Source organism: Paramisgurnus dabryanus, chromosome 21 (assembly GCF_030506205.2).
Source record: "Paramisgurnus dabryanus chromosome 21, PD_genome_1.1, whole genome shotgun sequence".
Lineage (NCBI taxonomy): Eukaryota > Metazoa > Chordata > Actinopteri > Cypriniformes > Cobitidae > Paramisgurnus > Paramisgurnus dabryanus.
This window is the reverse complement of record NC_133357.1, coordinates 23918273-23945690: the sequence shown is the minus strand read 5'-3', so window position 1 is coordinate 23945690 and position 27418 is coordinate 23918273. Positions and strand designations below refer to the sequence as shown.

At 37.4% G+C, this 27418-nt stretch overlaps 1 protein-coding gene across 1 annotated transcript; it reads left to right on the top strand.

Moving 5' to 3' along the window:
• The first annotated feature begins 186 nt into the window (after positions 1-186).
• rbm38 (RNA binding motif protein 38) lies at positions 187-27418 on the top strand. The gene is made up of 4 exons (XM_065286338.1): positions 187-706; positions 6073-6196; positions 14690-14744; positions 25278-27418. Exons 1-4 carry the CDS (start codon positions 497-499, stop codon positions 25591-25593), a joined length of 705 nt encoding a protein of 234 aa, XP_065142410.1. The 5' UTR covers positions 187-496; the 3' UTR covers positions 25594-27418.

Here is a 27418-nt window from a genome sequence, read left to right as displayed (position 1 = left end):
TTGGTTATTTTATAACAAATATACACCTTTTTTTTTATTTATGACAAGCTCTAGAATATTTTAGAAATTGTGATTGAAAGGGCCTTTGGGACTAAAACGTTTAGATCCGCTATGCACTGTAGTAGAGTTGACAAACGTCAGTGCTCAGAAGAGGAGGGGTGTAGTTAACCAGAAGACGCTCGTGCACAGCATCGCATTGGACGCCGAGGCAGGAAGGTGTGAGCGCGTGGAGCTCCTGTAAATGTGTTGCTGCTAGTTCAGTCATCGCGAGTCACCTGCCGTCATTGTGTTTCCCTCAACATGGAGTTGCTGGAGTAGTCTGGCACATGACGAAGTGGAAACGTTGCTTTTTTCAAGCCAAAGGACTATCTACCTCACTGACTTAGCAAACGATTTCAGTAGCCCAAGAATCAGGATACGTCGTTATTTATGCTTATTTATATTTATTTATAACCCGCGCGATTCCTATCTAAATTGCACTGAATTTTGCGCCCAAATGCTTCTACATCAGTTCATGAATGGGACGTTGGAAACGATGTATCCCAGTATTCAGAAAGACACGACTTTCACGAAGATCTTCGTCGGAGGTTTGCCGTACCACACCACGGACGCGTCGCTCCGCAAGTACTTCGAGACTTTCGGCGACATCGATGAAGCGGTGGTGATAACGGACCGACAAACGGGGAAATCCAGAGGATATGGCTTTGTAAGTAAAACAACAACAACAAACCTTTTAGTTATTTTAACAGTGACATGCCAGTAACGTACCGGGTAGTTGTTTTAAATAAACGACCGCTTTAGCTTTTCATGTTAACGCAAAGAATATCGTCTTTGTTTTATCGAGTTCAGCCGTAATCAAACTCTTCGCACGCAGTTACAATAAGCAGTGAATTCACATTGAAGTTTATAAGACTCGCATTACATTTGATCGTACAAACAATAAAAACGCGACTTTATGTTGCTATTTAATGTATCTCTCGTGCGCGTGCGGTCTCCAGGTGACAGCGTCGCGTGCCGTTGGCGCATGTCTTTTGTTACCGTTCTGAGGAACAAAAGCCAGTAGATCAACACAATTCAAACTCCAGGCAACACAATGAACCGCGCGTTTAAATGACTCTAAAATGGACCTGAATTGCCTCAGGGCACCTAGTGACTGGCTGTTGGTTTATTATGATCCTTTTGTAATAGGCCTACATGTTTTTCACCTAGTCCGATTTAGTGCTGGATCATGTAATCCTCAGACGTTGAGCGCTTTTCTGAGGCACAATATGTTCTCACATGGCTCCACAAGTCAGAGTCACATGTAGGTCCATAAGTGGATTATTTCTAAAAAGGCATGTCATCAATTATCGTCTTACCCTCTCAGATGAATTTTCAAAAGCAAGCCATCGTATCTGTAAAAAATATCACATCTAAGCAAAAACATGGGTTTATCTGCTGAGATATGAACCGTTGGAGCGACCTCTGCTCGTTCAATATGAAGGTTAATAGGGTCCCAGAGAAACTTCCCCAAATAAGTTGTTTTTTTATTATTTTACCCTCACAGTTTGGGGGGGGGGGGCTCTCTGCCTTATAATAAAACAATATAAATACAGTGCTCCTGTGGGGGAACAGAGCAAAAAGTCAGGGGTTTGAACCCAGGGAACAAACATGATGATTAAAAAAATTATCCCTTGGAATGGACTGTAGGTCGCTTTGGATAAAAGCTTGCTAAATGCATACATGTAAATACAGTTCGACAAAAAATGTTAAAGTGATAGCTCACCCAAAAATGAAAATTCTGTCATTGTGTATTTACCCTTAAAGTGTTACAAACCTTTATACATTTCTTTGTTCTTCTGAACACAAATTAAGATATTTTGAAAAATATTAATAACCAAGGAGATCTGAGGCACCATTCAGTTCCATTGTATTATTTCTTCCTACTGTAGAAGTCAATGGTGCCCCAGATCTGCTTGGTTACAAACATTCTTCATTTGTTTTCAGCAGAACAAAGAAATTATACAGGTTTGTAACAACTTAAGGGTGAATAAATAATGACAGAATTTTCATTTTTGGGTAAACTATCCCTTTAAAATGCTCTCTCATTTGTAAACTCATCTTTTAATTGATTAAATGTAATGTACCATGGCACAGTAATGTTTTCACAGCAATATTGAACGATCACGAGTTTAAAATATAGTTTTACAGGTTTTAGAAAAAATGTCTTAAAAACCTTATTTAGATTTACTTTAAAGAATACCATGGTTCAGCTGTACTATTATTATGATATATGTCTAAAATACAAAATTTGAATACTTCTCTATTAGTGAGAGCTAAAATTAAATAAGTTCTAGTTTACATTTTACCCCAAAACAACTGAAAACCATGTTGATACACCTGTTGTCACACAACTCTTACATGCTAAATAATATTTTTTATTTTGGGATGAAATATGACCCATGCATGTTCTTGACAGGTCCACGCAATGATCTCTTTCTGACCTTTTTTTTTGCTACTGTATGTACAGTAATACTGAATTATATCGTGGTTTGCCTTCAAAAGCAGTTGGAGAGCACAGATAAGACCGCACGGTTTCAGTTCATGTGTTTTTGAGTTTTTCATGCATCATGTGCTGTGCTGTGCTGTACTGTTTAAATGTGAGCGACAGATAAACCGAGTCAGCGACAGAAACAAATCGTGTTACTTTGTAGTAAATTACAGTCTTTAATATACTGACTGATACACTCCCTGAGTGGGAGGCTTTGTCTTAATAGCTGTATTTCTAGAAAAAGAAAAGAAAGAGGGGGGTTACCAAAGGAGTTCCCACATGATTACACAACCCTAATGTTTTCCCAACACACTCACTGCTGCTTGTCGCCTCATTTACTTGCCTGGTTTTGTGACTACTAAGATAATAACATGGTCTCAGCTGTGTGTGTGTGTGTGTGTGTGTGCACTTGTTTTGTTCAAGTTCAGTCCAAGACACTCCACACAAGGGCACTACAGAAACGAAACGCACGCTCTGATGTTTACCTGACAGAAACCAGATCCCATAAATTCTCTTCCTAACCGATGTGCTTTGCTGCTGCTCTGGCTGTATTTCGAGTTCCACCAGCCCTGGGGAACACAGCTGCCACTGGGTCTCTATAGGGTGGGGCATGTTTGTGTGTCTCTCTGTGTGTGCAACTGAGAACAGGCAGCAGTGAGCAACTCAAAACTAACATTGCAGCTTTTTGGAAGAGCGTTTCTCACAAATGCAAAAGCTGTGAAAAGGCAGCGATGGAGGCTGCTCATTCTTTTCACTAAATACCCACAAATAGGCCTACACTATCAGAAAAAAGATATGAAAGCAGTCACTGGGGCAGTACCCTCTCAAAAAAGTACACATTTGTACCTAAAGAGTGCATATTAGTAACTTAAAGGTACATATTAGGTACTGGACCAATGACAGATTTAACTCTTTAGTATTGTTTACCCAACTTGTTCTAATAGTTCTGTTCTTGATTTTTAAAAGTGGTGTGTGTACATTTTAGTGGCATCTAGTGGTGATATTTAGAATTGCAACCAACAGCTCACCCCTCTATTTCAAAACGCATATGGTAGCTGCTACAGGACAAACGTCTTCATCTGAGACAACGTAAGGACGAAACACCCTCTGTAGAGCAGTTTCCGTTTAGGGTTACTGTAGAAACGTGACGGCTACTTCCATGTAAAGCCCGGAATACACTGCAGGATTTTTGCCCTCCTATAAGATCATTACCTTATCACACTGTGCGACATGGATCATTTAAACTCTTGTACGACAAGCATGTAGACTGTACGATGATGACATGGAAGCTTCGCAGGCTGCGTCACACGTTAGCGCAATGTCACCAGCATGCGCTCGTGGTAAACAAATACCAGTACGCAGGTCGTAGCAGCGAACACACTGCAGTGATCATGCTGAATTTCTGACACTGTCAGAAAACTATTGTAGGCTATCTTTGGACGCAAGACCGGTAAAACGGCCGTCTTTGAACCTCTCTCACTGTACGACATAGGACCATCGATGAAGAGCCACGATCACAGAAATCGCGACGATTTGTTTCACAATGGCAATCTTTCGGGTTTCAGACTGTCGTACGTTTACTGTAAGAAGTAAAAGTTGGATCAAATAAAAAAATTACTTACATTTACGTAATATTTTAGATTTTACCAATTTAAGTACACCTTAAAGGACAAGTTCGGTATTTTACACTTAATGCCCTGTTTTTGGATTGTTTATGATGAAATAGAATGGTTTTGACTGAAATTTGGACATATGATGCTGGCCCGAGAATTTTCGGGTGTTTGTTGTATCACCTCCCACCTCTATAATGGCTTTATAGGTGCACAAGAACAATCCTTCCTAAAATGCATTAAACTTTAGTTTAAAAAGACGCGAAACTCACCGAGTGGTCAGGGGTGTTCACTGGTATGCTCACACAAAAATTGCTGCAAAAGAAGCTTTCCAACAGGTTTTATCGTAGTTTTTGTCCAACTCCACTGACTTGTATTAGATGTGCTGTGAGGTACGGTATTACTCCGTGCCGGGAACTTTGTTTCTATTCTTTGGCAAATTGGCAAAGGCGGATAATCGCCACCACCTGGGCTGGAGTGTCTATTATTCAAGCTCTAAGCGGAAGAATGTACAGGTGTGAGGCGTTTGGAAAAATAGGTCCACAAGTTTACAACGAATGGTAAAACACCTGATGGAAAGCATCTTTTGCAGCGATTTTTGTGTGAGCATATCAGTGAACACCCCTGACCACTCGGTGAGTTTCACGTCTTTGTAAACGAAAGTTTAATGCATTTTAGGAAGGATTGTTCCAGTGCACCTATAAAGCCATTATAGAGGTGGGAGGTGAAACACAAACACCTGAAAATTCTCAGGGCAGCCGCATATGTCGAAATTTCAGTCAAAACTGTTCCATTTCACCATAAACAATCTGAAAACAGGGCTTTAAGTGTAAAATACCAAACTTGTCCTTTATGTAAAAAATTTAAAGAAACTTTTCTTTCAATTTTTGAGGTGTTCCCAATTTAAGTAATTTTTTACGTCGATCCAACTTTTCACTTTTTACAGTGCTGTAGGACACAATTGTTGGTTTGGTTATACTCATGCATACGTACAGACTGAATGAATACATACGCATGATGTCACCATTATCACAGATTCACATTTATGTAGTTCACATGGAGATGTTGTAATCAAAAACTGCAGTTTGAAACCCATCCCTGAAAGTTTGAGTTTTCAGGACAGCAAAGCGCTGTTGACGTGTAAACGAACAGCCAAGTCAAATAAAAACTATTCTGTTAATGGCTAAACAGCTTGTTGTGTAAACCAGTGGATTTTAAACTTTTTAATAAAGAGCGACCGTAAAAAAAACAACAATAAAGGATTACGTGATCCATACACCAGCGATCACTAAGGACTGATTTATATGTTCTTATTAGTATGAAACTTAAATAAAAAATTTATTCGGCTAAAACGGTACATTATTGGAATACAATTTTTCTTAAATCATCCTGACAACCTAGTTTTTCATTCTCGCGACCCAAGAACCAGAAGACTCTTGACTGAGTTTTTATTTTATTTTAAAGAATCCCTATACAGTTCTTTCCATTGTTGTGTAAACAAACAGCTAAACCACATATAAACTTTCCAGTGTAGTGGTGTACAGTTGAAAACCCATCATTTTTCTGATAAAAAATTGTTTAAAAGTATACTGTAATTTACCATAAAATGAACATCCTACCATATGATTTTATTCTGTTCTGTGTAACACAAAACTAAAAAAGCAAGCATTCGGTGAAGACCATCTTTAATTTTATTGTGTTGCTCACAGACACGTGCTGTTTTACGGTTTGAAGACCTAAAGAATTTGCATAATGGATCTTGACAGATGTGATGACTGTGAACTGTCGTTCTATGGAAAAATTCAACTTTTGTGTTCCAAAGAATAACAGCGTACAGATTCGTAACGACATGAAGTATGTCAACATGAGAGGCCAATATTCAAACTCATTTGTATTCTTTTGTCTGTTTTTTTGTTTGCCTCTTTCCTCCAGGTCACTATGATGGATAAAAGTGCAGCTGAGAGAGCTTGTAAAGATCCAAACCCTATTATTGATGGACGCAAAGCTAATGTAAACCTGGCATACCTTGGAGCCAAACCGCGCAGTCCGCTGACAGGTAAACACCAGACTTCTTCACAGGGAAATTATGTTTTGGATATCTTTATCTGACCTGAGGACATTTAGTTTACTATTATTCTGCAATTTTTGAAGGTTAAGTTTGATAATATGTAACCCTTAACCACAAAACCAGTCATAAGTTGTTATTGAGATTTATACATCTGAAATAATAAGCTTTCCATTGATGTATGGTTTGTAAGTATAGGACAATGTTTGGCCGTAGGGCTGCATAACGATTAATCGTGATTAATCGTTTGCAGAATAAAAGTTTTTGTTTACATCATATATGTGTGTGTACTTTGTATAATAATTATGCATAAATAAATACACATACATGTAGATATTTAAGGCGTATTTACATGTGTATATAAATTTTTATATTTATAAATAATTTATATTATATATAAATATTTAATTTTATAAATATTTTTTTCTTAAAATTATACATGCATGTGTGTATATTTATTTATACATAATTATTATACACAGTACACACACATATATGATGTAAACAAAAACTTTTATTCTGCAAACGATTAATCACGATTAATCGTTATGCAGCCCTATTTGGCCGAGATGCAACTATTCGAAAATCTGAAATTTGAGGGTGCAAAAAAATGAAATATTAAGAAAATCACCTTTTAAAATTGTTCAAATTTAGCAATGCATATTACTAATGATATTTACAGTAGGAAATGTGCAAATTTTCTCATGGAACGTGATCTTTATTTAATATCCTAATGATTTTTGGCATAAAAAATCGATAATTTTGACCCATACAGTGTGGTGCTGGCTACTGCTACAAATATAACCATTCTACTTATGACCGGTTTTGTGGTCCAGGGTCACATATCTGCACACTTGTGTCAAGAAGTGTCAATGCATCAGTGTCAGTTTTTAAACAGACTTCCTGTCGTCTTCCATTGGTCAACATAACAGTCTCAGACCTCAAATCAGATTGTCATTGGTCGAGCCACTGTTGTTTGTGTCATGCTTCAGGTCACTTAGCAATGTTTAACAACTGTCACAGATCAACTGTTTACATTTTTCTCGGCAATCAACCTTTAAATGATTTATAGCTGTCGCTGCATATAAAGTTAGGATGGGAGAAGGTATTTGAACATCTGGAAAAGATACACACTTCAGCTTTAGGGATTGAACTCTAAATATATTGCCTTTTGTGTAAGGTTCCTCTGTCCTTATATGGTAGAGCAATCTGTTGGCAATTGTTCCAGCGTTTTTTGTTGACATTTTAACGGTGACTGAGTCACATCAGTGTAAACTAATATATGGCCTCATCACACACAGTTTATCATAATAATCTTTTGTACCACAAATAAACTAGATACTCTCACATTTGCGCACACACACACACAACCTCACACTTCTTGTAACGAGTAGTTTGACGGGTTAGACTTGTCAAAAAATTACCACCATCCTACATTTGCATGTATGCTTGTGTGCCACAGTGGGCGCAGAAAGTGTGATCTGTTCGCTCAGCATGTCTTTGTGTGTGCTGCAACTTTAGCTTTGCATTTTTCTGTGTTTTTTCTGTGGCTTATTTATCAGAAAAGAGGAAGGGTATTGTTGAGAGGGCTTAAAGCATGTACACCTGTCCTAACACACCATATTCACACAGGAACAGAGGATATTTTGGCCTCTGCTCTTGTTCCAGTCGAAACATGTCTGAAACGGTAGTCCTGTATTGCTCTGCTTTTGCCGCCGTTGTCATGTGACTCATACGCTGCTGCTTTCTCAGCCACGGCATGACTGTAGTGTGCGTTGGATCTTACGTTTCCCTGAAACACAAATACTGCCCAGGCACAACATTTGTGATCCTGTCTGTGAAATCCAGGCTTAAGTGTCATAATTTAATAATGAGATTGGGAGCATCAAAGTTTGATTTCACTCATCGATTTCAATCTTTGACATGACCTTTCTCAGTTAATATTAACAGTGAACAATACTTCTACATTTCTTTATTAATATTACTATTAATTATCCCATTTACTAATATAAAAAAAGTTAAAAAAACATTTGTTAAAGGGCACATCTTACGCGAAATCAACTTTTACAAGGTGTTTCTGAATATGTTTGTTAGCATGCTAATGGCTAAAGATGCTATTATCTCAGACTGTTCACAGGAATCAGATCTGTTTTAACTGTCTGTTGGTAAGGGACAGTGTAGCTCATTTAAAGGTACACACATGAAAACAGGGCTCGCAAAATTTTTAAATCCTTGGTAGTAAAAACGAAATTACATTTTTTTTTTAAATGACTTGAGTTCGCACTTTTTTGCTGAGCACAAGAGCAAGCAGATGCTTGTAAAGAGCAAAGCCGGTAGAAGCGTGTGCAGAAGGTCACGCGCATATCAGACGTGCACATTAAAGGATGGGTTTATTTATGCTTTCACTTAATTTCCTGACAGTTTCACTTGTTAGGTGAGGATAATGACGGACAAGAGGACGCCGAATTACAGGCGCGTGCTACATGGCGAAGGGCCGAGCATACCTTTTTTCTGCGTCCGCTTTTTGTGTAATTTTTGAAGTGGAGTTTCCTGTCTCAATATTTTCTCACGCATGCACTGTTGTACACGTACGGTCCGTGCATATTTTGTTATTATGTTAAGACTGCTTTTTTAAATGGGGCATTAGTATGCCTGTATTAAGGTTAATGGCAAAATAGTCTTTAAGGGCGTTTTCACATTAGCACTTTTGGTGCACACCCGGGTTCGATTGACATCACAGTTCGGTACATTTGGATGATGTGAACGCTGTCTTCCGAACTCGGGTGCGCACCCGCGAAACGTACTCGAGTCCGCTTAAAAAGGGTGGTCTGGAATCCGGTTCATGTGAACTCCAGATCGGTTCGCTGCTGATGTGAGCGCAATCGTACCAAATCGCGGAAGTGAACCGCTGTTAATTACGCATTATATAGAACGTCCCACCAAAACAGACGTGTGTGTTTGTGTGCGTGCACTTACCTTGAAAACAAAATGCATAGAATGCTTGCTTGACTTTTGTTCTTTTTTTTTTAAACCTTTGGTTTTGTTTTCAAAGAAATAATACAGAAACGCACTTGCATCTGTCTGCCCCAAACATACTAAAGTCGTTTCGATGACAACGGGCTGTCCGCCGACGTCAATATTTGCGGAGGCATTCAGAAATCATCTCTCTGCTTGCAGTTCGTCAATCACGCTTGTCGTCTTCTCGTTTACAGCGGTTGCCAAGCAACATGAGAACGCCCCGGCTGCAGCTTGATGATGCAAGCGTACCGCGGTTCGGATGCAAAAATAATATGTGAACACAGTCCATGGGGGGCATGGGGAGGGGGGAGCAATTGAACTCTGGTTCGGACCAGGCAATCGCACCAAATGTGAAACCGCCCTAAAAAACCAACATGAAAAAGAACCGTGATAAAATCGTGAACAATCGTGATTTGATATTTTCCCTTATCACCCACTCTTAACTTCACCATGCAGCAAAGTCTTATTCAAACAGTATACACACATTTGTGATATAAACAACAACTGAAAACATTTAACTTACCTTACAAACAATCACAAATCATGTGACTGGTAGTTTGAATTTCAAAACACTAATGCACTTAAACTTTTTTAGTTTCATTTGGACAGTGTTTTGTAAATATTAAAGCGATAGTTCACACAAAAATGAAAATCCTGTCATCATTTACACACCCTCATGTTGTTATAAACCTTAATGAGTTTCTTTATTGAATAAAAACAAAAAGGTTTTTGTATAAATGATTGTAGTCACACAGTTCATGGTAACCATTGACTTCCATAGTAGGAAAAACAATTGGTTACACTTTCTATGAAGCCCATGCTTATAATGAATAATATCCTTCTTGATAATTGTTTAAAGAAATTATTACTATTCTATAAATATATTTATAAAGACACAACAACACCTATACCCAATTATAAGGAAAATTATAGATAAATGTATAATATTTTTATTATTACTTATAAGTGATGCATTTGCTTTTTTAACGTCCATGCTCATAATCTAGTATACACTGATTTATAATAGTAATTACTCGTTAATAAAGACTTATACTTTCATGAGTGTATTTTTAAAGACGCAACCTGCATCGTTATAAAGTCACTGTTACGACTTATTATTAATGCATATTTAGTTCTTTGTCAAATAACTAAATTGTTTTATATTGTTGTTAATAGCCATGTTGTGAGTTACTTATTGTGAGTCATAATACAGTTATTAACCTCTATAAATACAGGGCAATCAGCCACATTGCTTTCTCAATATCAGCTATAAAAAAACACACATACTGGTCGACCACTAAACATGAACAATTGTACTGACATTAAGTAATATTAAAGGAAAACACCACCGTTATTCAATATTTTGCTATGTTCTTACCTCAACTTAATACAAATTATAAACAGCTCGTTCTGGTTCTTCATTCTGATTGGTTGAAACGCGTTCTAAGCCGTGATAAAATACCCCGGTAAACCCACGGTTCAGACCACATTACATAAGTATCACTGCGCCACTGTTGCTGCGTACTGAATTATGAAAATAAACACCACAGTCTTTAATCATATTTTTATTTTTCTATTTTGCACAATTATGGAAATATCCAGATAAATGTCATAGATATTGTTTAATCATTACATCAATAAAGAGAAAAAGTTCTCGGAGTTGTTTTGTCTTCAATTGATATTTCCGCTATTATCCACTAGATGGCAATCTTACCCAACTTAAACACTGACGCATTCAGTTGTGGTGGATTTAGCATGACGTGTACGTTTTTATGGCTCTGAATCTGATCTCTTACAAAAGTTCTTCACAAAAATGGAATTATCTCCGCTTTTAGCTGAAAAGTTGAGAGGTGATAACTGATAAGAGAACAAATGAAGGTAGGATAAAACGTTTTTTGTTGTTGTTGTTGTTGTTTGAAAGCGGATGGTCTGTTCTTTCATTTGATATTTTATGTTTATTTAAAGAAGATAATTTTTCTGTAAGGCATTAAACTAAAACTGGGTGGCAACTTAAAAAAAAAAAAAACGCTGACGGGGAAAGAGTTAAGCATGCTTCCAAGCATATTTGATCATCACTTCAACAGTTGCACGATATAAATGTTAATGTATAAATTAAATTAGATGAATGTTGATTTATTAAATAAACACCACAGTCTTAAATCATATTTTCATTGTGTCTTTGCTGAGTCTGTGTTGGTTGTGAACTGCGCTCTGTTGCAGCCACTCTTGATTCTGAGGAACTACTTTGTTTGGCGGAAGACTAATATTTTTACTAATATAATTACAACTTATTTGTGTTTTATTTTATGAAATCCTGCTATGTATATGAAGTAACCGTTTTATAAAAGCAATAAGTCCCGCGAAGCAGTGGGGTTACAGTGCATTTAATAACAGCTAAGGGTTTTTTTAACAATGCCCCTTAGCTGTTATAAAATGCACTGGTAACCCACTGCTTCGCGGGACTTATTGCTTTATTTATACATACCTGTCTTTATCAATGCATGCACTTAATCTTTGTACAGCGTGACATGAATGTGTTAGCATTTAGCCTAGCCCCATTCATTCCTTAGGATCCAAACAGGGATGAATTTAGAAGCCACCAAACACTTCCATGTTTTCTTCCTATTTAAAGACTCTTACATGAGTGGTTACAAGAGTAAGAATGGTGGCACAAAATAAAATGTAAGAGCACTTAGTTTGCAGCACTTCGACCTCGGCGCGCAGTAACATCATCACTTCTGAGTTCCCCTCTCGCTCAAACTTCCATCAATAATATTGCGCCCGATGTGGAAGTGCTGCAAACTAAGTGCTCTTCCACCATACAATATACTATAGTTCTTATTTTTATCCGCTTGAAATCGCCACGTATTATTTTGTGCCACCATACTTGTGTAACTACTCATGTAACAGTCTTTAAATAGGGAAAACATGGAAGTGTTTGGTGGCTTCTAAATTCATCCTTGTTTGGATCCTTAGAAATGAATGGGGCTAGACTAAATGCTAACACATTCACAATGCGCTGTACAAAGATTAAGTGCACGCATTGAAATAAGATAGGTGTGTATTAATTCATCTAAGTTGAGGTAAGAACATAAAAAAATTAAAACCGGTGGTGTTTTCCTTTTACAACAACTAAGTGTGTGTTTTCACTGACTGCGTTCCGAATCCGTCACAGCTCCGGCCATCCGCAGCCCTCCGGCACAAATACGCAGAGCTTCTATTTTGGCCGGATGCCGGACAGCTCCGCAGGGCAGAGCCATGACTTTATCGCGTGATCATACCTGAATTCGCGAGATCTCGTGTTGTGATCTGGGCTGGTAATATCCCAAAATGTCTTATATTGAAACTACTGTTAACTTTTTTATTTATATGCTAAATTCTTCATCCACAAACAAAAATGGCTTAAATCCCATCTGTAATAAGTTCCATTGTCTCATCTCTAAGATTTATAAAAAAACAAAAAATGTATGCTATGTTATCATGATTTATTAAAAGATGTGGCTTAAATTATGCACTTTTTCTTACCCATGTACAGTATAGAATTTACGATGGTATAGCTTAACCTCATGCAAACAAATTACTGATTGTGATGTTTATTTATCTTTTATATTTTTGTATTCTAACTCGAATTGTCTGTACTTTAACAATGCTTTACTTTCCCTAAATGTATTTGTACTCTTTATATTCGTTAAAGGAATAGTCTACTCTTTTGCCATATTAAACTATGTTATTACTTCAACCTAGACGAATTAATACATACCTATCTTTTTTCAATGCGTGCACTGTACAGCGCATTATGAATGTGTTAGCATTTAGCCTAGACCCATTAAGTCCTATGGTACCAAAACATTTTTTTATTTTGTGGCACCATACTTACTGGTATAACTCCTCATGTAACAGTCTTTAAATAGGGAAAACACTGAAGTGTTTGGTGGCTTCCCTGTTTGGAACCATAGGAATGAATGGGGCTAGGCTAAATGCTAACACATTCACAACGCGCTGTACAGTGCATGCATTGAAAAAAGATAGATATGTATTAATTTGTCTAAGTTGAGGTAATAACATAGTTTAATATGGCAAAAGTGTAGACTATTCCTTTAATAAAAAAAGAATAATAATCTGGGCTGGTCCAGCAAAACGTCATAATTTAACGTCATATTGGGCGGAGACAGAACTAGATATGGCGCAATCATCATGTGAATTTGCGAGACCTCTTGGGTCCTCGTCACTCTGCAACAAATACGAAACTGGTGGGTATTGGCGGACGGCGGAGTGCGGAGTCGTAACGCAGCGGAGCCGATCTGCAGCCGCTCCGCAGTTGGTGGAAATCCGGCGTAATAAATGCTGAAGAACTAAATTGCCCATTGTTGGTTCTTGTTAACTAATGCTTTTACTAATGTTAAAAAACACAACCGTATTGTAAAGTGTTCCCTTCAGACACTTTTATTAATCACTGTCACATATATAACAGACTGATGTAGAGATAAACCTCTGATTGGAAAGAGGAGAAAAGCTAGCTTGCTTTTTAAACGGAGAAAGACAACGAACTACAGTGAATGATGTTCAAAATAAGGTTTGTGTGAAGGGTAATGTGTGTGTTTATGCAAATACAGCAGTGCTGTGGAAGGAGCCGTTGAGCCTGGCAGGCGCTTTTGTGTGTGTGTGTGTGTGCATGTGTGTGTGTGAGCAATGAGCATCCAGGCGAGAGATGTTTCTCATCTGTATCTGCGCAGACACACTGTTGTGTTGGAGATCAGACAGCCTGGAGTTTTTCACTTGACTGACTGCATGAGAGCACAAAGATCCTGTCTTTCAGTGCAATGGCTGAAACAGAAAATGAGAGAGTTCATACTGGATGAATGGAGAAAATTGAGTACCAATTAAAGGGTAAATGAGTGAATGTGTATGGAGGGCACATAATAATAAACATGAGTTATCTATGTCAAATAGGGCGAACAAAAAATATGATACAGTTATAGGATTCCTGAAATCATTGTGTAGTAAGTTAACCCATATAATGCTGTTCATCAACAGCATCAAGTCCTCTTTCAGTTTGTGAAACAAATAATGTTTACAGTAACACACATAAAATGGAAATTTATAGGGCAAGGCATTTAATATATAGTGTATGCACAGACAACCACACCTAAGCAATGCGTCCGACCTCCCCCGGGTCAAAAAATCTGTGTGGCACTCTATACAGGGGTATACAGCAGTAACATGCCCGTGGATATTGCCTACTAGCGATCTGTATATGTAATTACACGTCGACGCGACACAGAACTGGTGCTGTTAAATGTTAACTTTGAATGCACTGCAAGTTGTTTTGGATAAAGGTGCTGTTTCAGCTATAACATCTAAACTGTACTACAAATCGGACATTTTTATTTAAGGCGAGCTATTGGTTTAAATCTGTCTGAGAATGATTGTCATCTCTTAAGTCTTTTGTTTTTCTTTTTGTCACAGGATACTCAACAGGAGTACAGCAGGTTCACCCAGCCCTGATCCAGAGGCAGTATGGGTAAGCGTCTCTTTGCAGTCTGCTAATGTCAGGGGTGAGGGATGACTGTGCATGAATAACACCAAATCCTGACGTGACCCCTCAAAAACGGTTTGATTTAATATGGTGGAAAATTGTGATTTACGCATAACCGTCTGGCTTTCTCTGATGTCCTATTCGCTGCTCATCTCCTCTTATAGACCGTTTCAATAGTAACAACATAAACAAGCGGCTTTGTGGTCAACACGTAACTTCCAGTAAACTCCGCTAAGAATAAATAACAAAAAAAGTACTTTAAACGTAGTTTATTTATATAACAAGCAAAATAAACAACACGTAGTTTACTGAGGAAACCAAACATTTGTTATTTTTTAATAGGTATTTGTTCAAGAGTTCAGTTTAGCAACTAGTCAGACCATACGGGAAAGTAAAGTTCGGACCAGATGCGTATCGCGTCACTGCACGTGCGTCCGATGAAAATTTAAGGGACAGTTCACCCAAAATTAAATGAAATTCAGACAATTGCATGAAAAAATTAAGATTTTACCAAATGTTTTCACCATACTCAAAGCTCAATGTTTGGTGGTTTAAATACCTATGGTCTCTCAAAAATTAAAAACTTATTTTATTTTATTTAAGCATGATTTCTTATAGTAAGTGAAATGGCGGTTTTAGAATTGTCACACATATTTTTAGAAATTGACACATAAATGTTTAACCCATAAGCCTGGTTCTCATACATTTCATTTGTACAGAGAGTCTGGCCACGCTCCATTGCAAAGCTTTACTTCCTAGAAGGAGGGTCCTCTGTTGAAGTTTAAAACTATTGGATCTGCCCAGAGTCACTCAGGATCTGCCATAGGCAATCGCTAACGTGTGGTCGTGACGTATATCATGCACCGAAACCGGCTGGAAACAAGAAGTCCGAATGATCAGACCAACAAAACTTAGCAAACCTGGTTCTTGCTCCGGCTTTAACTTCTGTATATTCAGCAGTTTTGCAACAACGGACCGAATAGCTTTTCTCACGTCTTTCTACGCTGTCATTACTGAACTACAGCTCAAACAGACGCACAACATCAACGTCACCGTTCTAAGCCACTCCCTCTGTTCGCTGATTGGTCCTACAAAAATTTGATATCTCGAAACGCTAGAATAGACCGAAATCCCAGACGTAGTACTGATGGAAAATGAAATTGAGCAGAAGTGCGTGGGTGGGCGCAGCCAGGCTATATTTGATGTACTACGAAGACCCATCCCTTCTTCATTTGCTGGGTATTATTACTTTTGGTTTGTGCATTTTAATTCACAGAAATCAGTATATCAACTCCCTAAAGCCTGTCTTTTTGTCACATCCATAACATATTTTTAGAAAAAAATGTGTGTAGGCTGATATTTAAAGGTTGGTTGGTAGGTAGGTAGGTAGTAGGCTTGTATATCGGACAGTTCGTTGCGACATGATAAAGTATCGATCATCTCCGCCAGCGATGATGTATCGGCAAATATCGCAAATGTTTCTTCTTTGATTCGATTAAATTAATTTATCGAAACTTTAATATTACGTGCCTAGTTAAACAGTTACATATTGAATGCCACTAAAATATATTACATGCTTTGGTGGATATATGCAGATGGATGGGTGGATGGATATATGGATAGATAGATGGATATATGGATAGATATATATGAATAAATAGATGGATATATGGATAGATAGATGGATAGATAGATAGATGGATAAATAGATGGATATATTGATGGATGGATGGATATATGGATAGATAGATGGATATATGGATAGAAAGATGGATAGATGGATATATGGACGGATAGATGGATATATGGATAGATAGATGGATATATGGACGGATAGATGGATATATGGATAGATAGATGGATATATGAATAGATAGATGGATATATGGATGGATTGATGGATATATGGACAGATAGATGGATATATGGACAGATAGATGGATATATGGACAGATAGATGGATATATGGACGGATAGATGGATATATAGATAGATAGATGGATGGATGGAAAGATATATGGATATATGGATAGATAGATGGATATATATATAGATAGATGGATATATGGACGGATAGATGGATATATGGATAAATAGATGGATATATTGATGGATGGATGGATATATTAATGGATGGATGGATATATGGATAGATAGATGGATAGATGGACGGATAGATGGATAGATGGACGGATAGATGGATATATGGACGGATAGATGGATATTTGGACGGATAGATGGATATTTGGACGGATAGATGGATATTTGGACGGATAGATGGATATTTGGACGGATAGATGGATATATGGACGGATAGATGGATATATGGACGGATAGATGGATATATGGACGGATAGATGGATATATGGACAGATAGATGGATATATGGACAGATAGATGGATATATGGACAGATAGATGGATATATGGACAGATAGATGGATATATGGATAGATAGATGGATATATGAATAAATAGATGGATATATGGACGGATTGATGGATATATGGACAGATAGATGGATATATGGACGGATAGATGGATATATAGATAGATAGATAGATAGATAGATGGATGGATGGATGGATGGATGGATGGATGGATGGAAAGATATATGGATAGATGGATATATGAATAGATAGATGGATATATGAATAGATAGATGGATATATGGATAAATAGATGGATATATTGATGGATGGATGGATATATTGATGGATGGATATATGGATAGATAGATGGATATATGGATAGATAGATGGATATATGGACGGATAGATGGATATATGGACGGATAGATGGATATATGGACAGATAGATGGATATATGGACAGATAGATGGATATATGGACAGATAGATGGATATATGGACAGATAGATGGATATATGGACAGATAGATGGATATATGGACAGATAGATGGATATATGGACAGATAGATGGATATATGAATAAATAGATGGATATATGGACGGATTGATGGATATATGGACAGATAGATGGATATATGGACAGATAGATGGATATATGGATAGATAGATGGATATATGAATAAATAGATGGATATATGGACGGATTGATGGATATATGGACAGATAGATGGATATATGGACGGATAGATGGATATATAGATAGATGGATGGATGGATGGATGGATGGATGGATGGATGGATGGATGGATGGATGGAAAGATATATGGATAGATGGATATATGAATAGATAGATGGATATATGAATAGATAGATGGATATATGGATAAATAGATGGATATATTGATGGATGGATGGATATATTGATGGATGGATATATGGATAGATAGATGGATATATGGATAGATAGATGGATATATGGACGGATAGATGGATATATGGACAGATAGATGGATATATGGACAGATAGATGGATATATGGACAGATAGATGGATATATGGACAGATAGATGGATATATGGACAGATAGATGGATATATGGATAGATAGATGGATATATGAATAAATAGATGGATATATGGACGGATTGATGGATATATGGACAGATAGATGGATATATGGACAGATAGATGGATATATGGATAGATAGATGGATATATGAATAAATAGATGGATATATGGACGGATTGATGGATATATGGACAGATAGATGGATATATGGACGGATAGATGGATATATAGATAGATAGATAGATAGATGGATGGATGGATGGATGGATGGATGGATGGATGGATGGATGGATGGAAAGATATATGGATAGATGGATATATGAATAGATAGATGGATATATGAATAGATAGATGGATATATGGATAAATAGATGGATATATTGATGGATGGATGGATATATTGATGGATGGATATATGGATAGATAGATGGATATATGGATAGATAGATGGATATATGGACGGATAGATGGATATATGGACAGATAGATGGATATATGGACAGATAGATGGATATATGGATAGATAGATGTATATATGAATAAATAGATGGATATATGGACGGATTGATGGATATATGGACAGATAGATGGATATATGGACGGATAGATGGATTTATAGATGGATAGATGGATAGATGGATGGATGGATGGATGGATGGATGGATGGATGGATGGATGGAAAGATATATGGATAGATGGATATATGAATAGATAGATGGATATATGGATAAATAGATGGATATATTGATGGATGGATGGATATATTGATGGATGGATATATGGATAGATAGATGGATATATGGATAGATAGATGGATATATGGACAGATAGATGGATATATGGACGGATAGATGGATATATGGACGGATAGATGGATATATGGACGGATAGATGGATAGATATATGGATAGATGGATGGATGGACAGATAGATGGATAGATGGACGGATAGATGGATATATGGACAGATAGATGGATATATGGACAGATAGATGGATATATGGACAGATAGATGGATAGATAGATAGATATATGGATGGATAGATATATGGATAGATAGATAGATATATGGATAGATAGATGGATATATGGATAGATAGATGGATATACTCGAGCATAAAAACTTTCTTTGTGAAATATGGAAGTCTATGTGAAATTGCGGCGTTTCAATTGGGCACATTTTCAATACGCTGTTTCAATTTGCACGGTTTGAAGGGTAACGGAAACGCAGCTAATGTCACTTTCTCCCTCTCTGTTTCTCTCTTTTTGACTCTCTTCCTCTTTCAGTATTTCCTTCTCAGTTTCTTTCTTTCTGTCTGTTACCCTTTCTCTGTTTTATCTCTTTCTCTTCCCTATCCTGTTCGACCTGTTTGTCTGTCAGTTAGGTCACCACCTGCCTCAAGTCTGCCATCCAACCAGGTGTTATGCAAAACGGTGTTTTTACTCAAACCTTGAACTCTCATTTAATCTCTCTGTGTCTTTGTCTCAGCGTCTTTCTTTCTCTGTATGTTTTGCACATCTCTCACGTGCACACTCAAATATATTGAGTCATTTCATTTTTGTTTTCTTAAATCTTACAAAAATGCTTTTTCAATTTATTCAAAACCCACATGCTGTTTTTTTCTGGTTGATAGGTAGACATTTCTAAAGAATCTTTACACACCTGTTGCCATACACTGATAGTTCATAGTGACAACATCTGTCAAGCTTTAAACAGGACAAATAAAACACTAAAAGTAGTCCATTTGTCTGAGGAACATGAATGAAAGTCTGGTTATTGAATGTAAACACTGGTTTGATTTAAGCATCACCAGAGGAGAACAGTATTAGTGAATGAACATTGCTTTATTCTTCACACAAAGCTAATGTTGACTTTTGTCCACCAAGTGTTTAAAACATCTGAAAACGCCATGTGCTCTTCTGAAAATGCCAGCTGTGTGAGCTTGACAGCATTTCTTTTTTTCTGGCTGAGACGCTTTGGTTACTATAGTTTGTTTAATCAACAAATATTAATATCCGGGGTATCATCTGGTACAAACATGAATCCTCTGAAAACAGAACATTTAACCGTATCATTGTTTTTCAGTCATTGTACAAAACCATCTGATTCTTGGTTAGTGTAATATTTGTCCCTCCCCTCCTGCACTGTTATTGGCCACCTGAGTAAAAAGGGGTAAGCCGAAGTTGAATATTTCTCATGCTATCCTTTATCTAAACTATCACTTTTAGTAATGATTGCTAAATCGGACATGAGACTGTTCGCGCCCAACAAAAGATGCATTCTGTGTTTTCACTCCTGAAAGCCACTGAGGTCATTGATGGCACGCAGAGTTGGCACAATGGCACTCTCTTCATCTTACCATCTGGTTGGCATTACAGGGATAGTTCACCCAAAAATTCTGTAATTTTCTCATTTTCAGAATGTTTTAAACCTGTATGAATTTTTTTCTAATGAATTCAAAAAAAAGATATTTTGATAAATGATGGTAAGCACACAGCTGATTGTATCCATTGACTTCCATAATAGAAAAACAAATATTATGGAAGTATTATTATTGTGATAAATGATGAAGATATTTTGATAATTGATGGTAAGCTCACAGTTGATGGTATCCATTGAATTCCATCCTATTTGTTTTTCACCTATGGAAGTCAATGGTTCAATCAGCTGTGTGCTTAACGTCAATTATTAAAATATCTTATTTTGTGTTCATCAGAAAAAAGAAATTCATGCAGGTTTATAACAACATGAGAATTAGAAAATGACAGAGTTTTCATTTTTGGGTGAACTGTCCCTTTAAATGAATGTTTTGTGTATTTGGGGAATAGAGTTTAGTTGAGGTTTTCCTAAGGTTGGATTTATTATCAGGGTGCTAAAGATGGGGATTAGTGAGGTGGAGGGGGCTTACAGACCCCTGTGGTAGATGGTTGGGTGTTGGTTATCAGACAGCATGGTGGGAGGTCTGCAGACTTAAGGAGTTGGACTCTGCTGAACCAGCACAATGAGGATCAAACTACTTGACCATCTGAGATAACACATGAACACACACACAACTGTCTCTGCTAAGACTTGAACCTCATTCACACAGCAGTTTGGTCCCAGTCCCAGAAAATACCTGTAAAATTGGCAGACAGGCTTCTGTGTGAACACAAACACGTCCCGTAAATGTTCTAGGATCGCATTTACTTTTCGGTTTTAAGATAAAACGTTCAAATGTCATGAACGATTTGTAAATGTGTCATATATGTTATTGAAAGGCATGTTGTTTAAAGAACACCAATTATCCAATTCACGATTTTACATTTCCTTTGGTGTGTAAGTGTGTATTAGTACATGTTAACGATATACAATGATGCAAGTTATTGTCTCCAACATAAATCTCTTTCCTTGGACTACAACAAACACACGGATTGTAGGCAACAGTTTACTTCCTGGGATTTGTGATGTAGTATAGACTGACATTATCATAATTCATCCCGCTTCAGACTCACAGCCTGTACGTTAACTCCTGTTAGCATTGCATTGTAAACCTAATCTTTCAAACATGGTAAGGAGCGTCACATTTCTGTCTGATGTCAGAGGTATTCAGGCCAATCACAATGTATAGATTAGCTGGCCAATCAGGGACACAGAGATTTTTTTGGAGATACCAAAATGTATGGTATTTGGAAAATAATTCGTTTTTTAACCATAAACCACGCGGACACATTCTATTATACCAAATACACAAAATAACGTTGTTTTTAGCAAGTGTGCACTTTAAAGTTTGTGTAATATTAAACTCTACATGTCAAAATGATTTGCAGACGTGTGATATTAGTTTCAGGCGGTTGTCACTCGGAATAACATACCTTGGAATGTTGCGAATGGCCAATCAGAATTAAGCATTTTAGAGAGCCGTGTAATAAGTTCCGGCTATACATGACAATATTTGGGAGTCAATGAAATAAAAGATTTATTTTCATTTTTTTCAGTTGTTGTATTTTGAACACTCAGATTACCATGACGAACACGTACGGATGCAGAGTCATGCATCACAGCCCAACTAAATTACAGCAATTGATTTGCCCTACTTTGTTAGTCCTCACACCCTTGTCAAGTTTGGTTTTCTGTATTTTGCCTTCCTCCTTGTCCCCCATCCCATTTCCCTGTCTGGATGAGGGTTTGCTGGATGAATGGGGTCGGTAAGGACAGCAGACAGAGTTGATTTGCCTACTCCACAAAGCCACTGTCATTCCCTATAAATCACCCTTCAGCCCAGTGTGGCAATGAGGGAATGACACTGCAGCTGTTTATGCATGTGTGTGTGTGTAAGAGTTGTTGGTTTGTATGCTCATACACACCATCCTTTGTGTTTTAGATATTTTCAGCTTTGTGTTGGTGGTCCCGTTGGGTAGTTTATGGGATTAGTGAAGGCATTGCCTGAGCTGGTGTCTCTTATGTTTGTGGTTCATGGCCTCAGGAGTCTCGAAGCAGTAGTTGTGTTTTCTGTGATATCATTGGACAGAAACTCAAAAGATGCTTTAATGGGGTCAGTTAGCAAGGAGTCTGTGCGCTTATCCACTTCGGTCATATCATCGTATATTTGTGGCATTTAAAGCAGACCACAGTGTCGTCCCATATTTGTGGTTTGAGAAAAAGCAGCAAAATCTGAATTAGTGGGTTTCACTCATACATAAAGCTACTGATTAAGCACATTATGGGGCGGTTTCCCAGACAGGGCTTATCCTATAGTCCCAGACTTAAATGCCTGTTTAAGCTGCCTTCATTTAAAAACACCTTTCACTCACATATCTTAACATATATCATTGCCATTGTTTTGTCTCAAGATGCACATTCACAATAGTATTGTTTTCTATAGTTTGTTTGTAAAAACTACTAAAATGTCCAAATATAACTAAGGCCTAGTCCTGGATTAATTTAAACCCTGTCCACGGAACTGACCCTATGTGTTTATTCATGTCACAGACACACAGATTGTCACATCAGTACTATATTAAAAGCATATGTCACTAATAAAAACAAGCATGAATCATTGTTATCTCCTCTAATGTGCCAGCTGCAATAGGACAGCGCATCTGGGTGATTCTCAGCAAGTGTCCAGCATCAGATTTTTAAAAAGCACTTGAAGCCAATTTTTTTGCCACATATAAGATTAAGGTCTGAACTGACTATAACCCATTATTTTTAGAGGATTTAAAAAAAAATTATATTTACATTTTTTTTAAGATTATCATTATCAAAAATGATCATTACCGCAACATGATATTACATAAATATAAATATAAGGGTTGTCACGATTTTCCAAATCCTCAATTCGATTACATTTTCGATTCTAATATCATGATTCGATTTGATTCTCAATATTTAATTTTTTTTTTAAGAGAAAAAATTATATGCCATTATTATTATTATTATTTTATAGTTTCACATTAAAATGCACATTGCATGCTTTTCCTCGCATGGGGGTTTGCGGGCTTTACTTTACGCGAGAGAGCTTGTAGGATTCCTTCTTGCACGCACATGGACTTAATGCGCTCGTCTTGGACTCCTCCTAGCATCTGAAATAAAACCGGTGCGTCATAAGCAGCTGCGCTTCTCTCTGTCTCATGTGCACGCGCTCTCGCATCTGTCCGAAGTAGTAATCCTTACGTATTTGTTCAGTTTTATGCGTTTCATGCGAGCTGAGGCAAACTATCCCTTTTGTTTAAAATATAAGTCAACCCGCTGCATCTTGGCGGCTCTCTCGCGCACGTGCAGAGAGCTGGGCTCTGCCTGAAGGCAGATCACTAGGTAGTAATCCTGTTTATGATATGCATTACAAGCAGTTGTAGCAATACATCCCTCGTGTTTAAAATATAAATCGCGTTCCACTGGACCGATGTTTTTAAAGGCACCTCTGAGAGGTTTATTTTCCCCCGCTTGCCAAGCTGACCGGATGTGACATGGGGGCGTGGCAGCATCGACGATCCCATTTTTTTTTTCCGAAGTTCGAGGTTGTGACTTAATTTCGATCGATTTAGATTTAAAATCGAAATCGTGACACCCTTATTTAATATTTGCATTTACAAACTCGTGTTTCGGTAATGAGAACTAAAAAGTTGTCTAGGTACTATGACAAACAAAATTTCACCTTTTATCTGAAGAGAAAAAATAAGAACTGCTTACCTGGTAGCCATCTTTAGTGTCGCAGTCAATTATGTCCCTTCCAATAATTTTTTTTTTTTAAATGTTAGTTCCTTGAGGGCTTAAACAATGATTGAAAATTGGAAATGGATGGGAGGATGAGAAAATTGGTCTTGGACACATTTATATTTCTGATTATTGTCTCTACATTTACCAATGATCACCAAATACCACATGTTTCTTTACTGTAAATGTTTATAGTATAACATGTACTGAAGCTTTTTATTTTTTTGATTTGTTTAATTATAAATATATGGGTCAAAAAGGGACTAACCCTTAAATATTGTATATAAAATATAGTAAATTACACTATTTTTACACTAAAATACACTATTAATTATAGTGCTTAACTCTTTTCGCCATTGAAACGACATTGAAATGCCAATGACGAGTTTTTACGGCAATCCATATTACAATTATTATCCACTAGGTGGTGCTCTTACCCAGTTTATAAAACACTTAAGCATCCACTGATTCAAAGACTGTGAAAACTCGGTGTATGTTTTGATCATCATACTGAATTTGATTGCTAACAAGTCCTTTACAAAAATGCAAACATTCCCGCTTTTTGCTAAAAATTTTGTATTTTGAAGAAACCCACCCATATGTGAGCGGTGATAAAAAGAGAACAAATGAAGATAGGATGAAACTTTTTTGTTTGAAAGCAGAGCATCTGTTCTTTCATTTTATATATTGTGTGTTTATATATTTAAAGAATAACATTTTTGGAAGGCATTAAACTTTTGTGAATATCATAAAAAAGGCTGGCGTTGGCTGGCAACTTAAAAAAAAAATGCTGATGTGGAAAGCGTTAATCAGCCAAGCTCACACATCAGTCTGTTACTGTAGTAAACCACGTAAATAATAGTTACCTCTCTCTTATTTCCTCTCTAGGCTCAGCCAGCCGTATGTTTACCCTCAGGCCTTCCTTCAGCCCAGTTTGGTTCTTCCTACTCAGGTCACGTCCACTGCAACGACCCCTTACCTTGACTTCAGCACTGCCTACGCCCAGTACGCCTCCTCTGGCTTCGAGCAGTACCCCTACGCCCCCTCACCGGGCTTCCTGAGCTACGTCTACCCTCCAGGCACGCCTGGCCCCTCCTCTGCTACTTCTACCCCGGTTCCCACCCCCCTCTCGGTCGGAGCCCCTCCCAGTGCAGCCTACATCCAACTCCCTCCTCCTCATCAGCTGCACACTGACCGCCTGTAGAACAGAAACCCGGGACGACCGAGTACGCTGAAATTGCACTAGAACATCATCGATATGGGACAGGGATTTGTGACATCATCAGCCTGTGACCGGGGGGAGGGGCCGTAATACTGAGGTGTCATACAAAAGGGCTTCGAGTTGTTATTCTTTTTCTTGCGATCCCTCAGTTTAAAGACTTTTCTAAGACTGGGTACTGTTATTATTAACGATTTTACGATCGGCATTAGAGGTAGAATACTGAGTAACTGATATTAGACGATTGAGTAAGTGGTGAAACTGAATTGCAGATCCATCAAGTGAATGATAAATTATAGGTCATAGACAGGTTGACAAGAAAGACCCCGAGGACTATTTGGACACTTGAACTGCACTGTTTAATGTCTGAATATTATTATTACATTAGATAACAAACCAAGTGTCATTTGTTTTAATGCACATATTTCAAGCTAAACATAAAAAAAAGAATAAATAAACTGTGCGAATTAAGTTTTCACACTTTTTCGAGGAAGTTGTGACGCTGTCAGATACTGCGCATGTGTAACATTCCTCCCCCAGTGGATTTCTTATTTTAATGGTTGACGATTGGCTCTTTTAACTGGAAGGCGGGACTAGAGTGGCATTTGCGATCTCCCCCATTCATATCAATACCAGTGACGCATCGTGTTTAATATTAACATTTTCTTCATAAGTTCAAGGTCAAGCACCATTTGTTTCCAGATACCACTTGAGATTAATATTTGATACACATTTTTTAGTGAATCATAAGTGTCCAAATATGCTTTGGGGCCGTGTTTATAAGAATAAGCACTCATTGGGATTTTTTTGAGCAGCAGGTAAACACTGCAATTTCATGAAAAACAGAAGCTTCTGCTGGAATATCTGTTAAGCACAAAGCCTTAGAGATTTCACTGTTTCCTTCCTTTATATCGCTGTTTTTATGATACAACTGTGGTTGACTAAAATGATAAGACTTTTTAAACTCTTTTTTTTTTTCTAAGAATAGATCACATTTCAGAAATGTAGCACTGTATTTCTGCTTATCTCTGTGTCCTGCTATAGTCTGTGTCACTCCTGTTACTGTCGTACATTCGTCTTTTAAGGAATCGTTTTGTCATTTACTCACCCTTATGCAGGTTGAAACCAGTATGCTGCTGTCTTTTCCATAAAACACAAAAGGAGAGGTGTCTTTATGAACCTATTTGCATACATTGGGAATGTATAGAAGATTCATAAAAGTCTTTTGTTTTTCATTGAAAAAGATGGCAGCAAATGGATTTGAAACATGATAATGAGTGAAATAACATTTTGGGCAAACTCCAACTTCCATTAAGTTTCCTAGCGAAGTAGTTTCATGTAGACTGTGATCATGTTAATCTAAGATTCAATAACGTATGGATTTGAGAGGCACTGAAGCATCCATGTGATTATGAATATGAGGATCTATACATTGAAACTTTGAGTATTAATCATATTTTCTAATTCAGTCTCATCCGTGACTTTTTTTAGATCGTGTTTTAGCCAATCTGTTGAAAGGACAAAAAAAGTATTGTCTAGCCTCAGTAGGTAGGTTGTCATTGGTAGGTTTCGCTCCATAAATGACACTACGGATCAAAATGCCAGCAGGAACATATAAGGCAGAACGTACAGGAGGGAGACTTGCACACAAATGGACATTTTTGCCAGGACAATCTGTTTGTTTTCCCATGAACAGTGTTGTCATTAATGTGCCCTGAGACAATTTCAATAGCTCAAAATATGAAAATCCTTTACCATGAAAGCCATAAGACCAGAACATGCAAAACCAGTAATAAAGTCATTTGCAAGA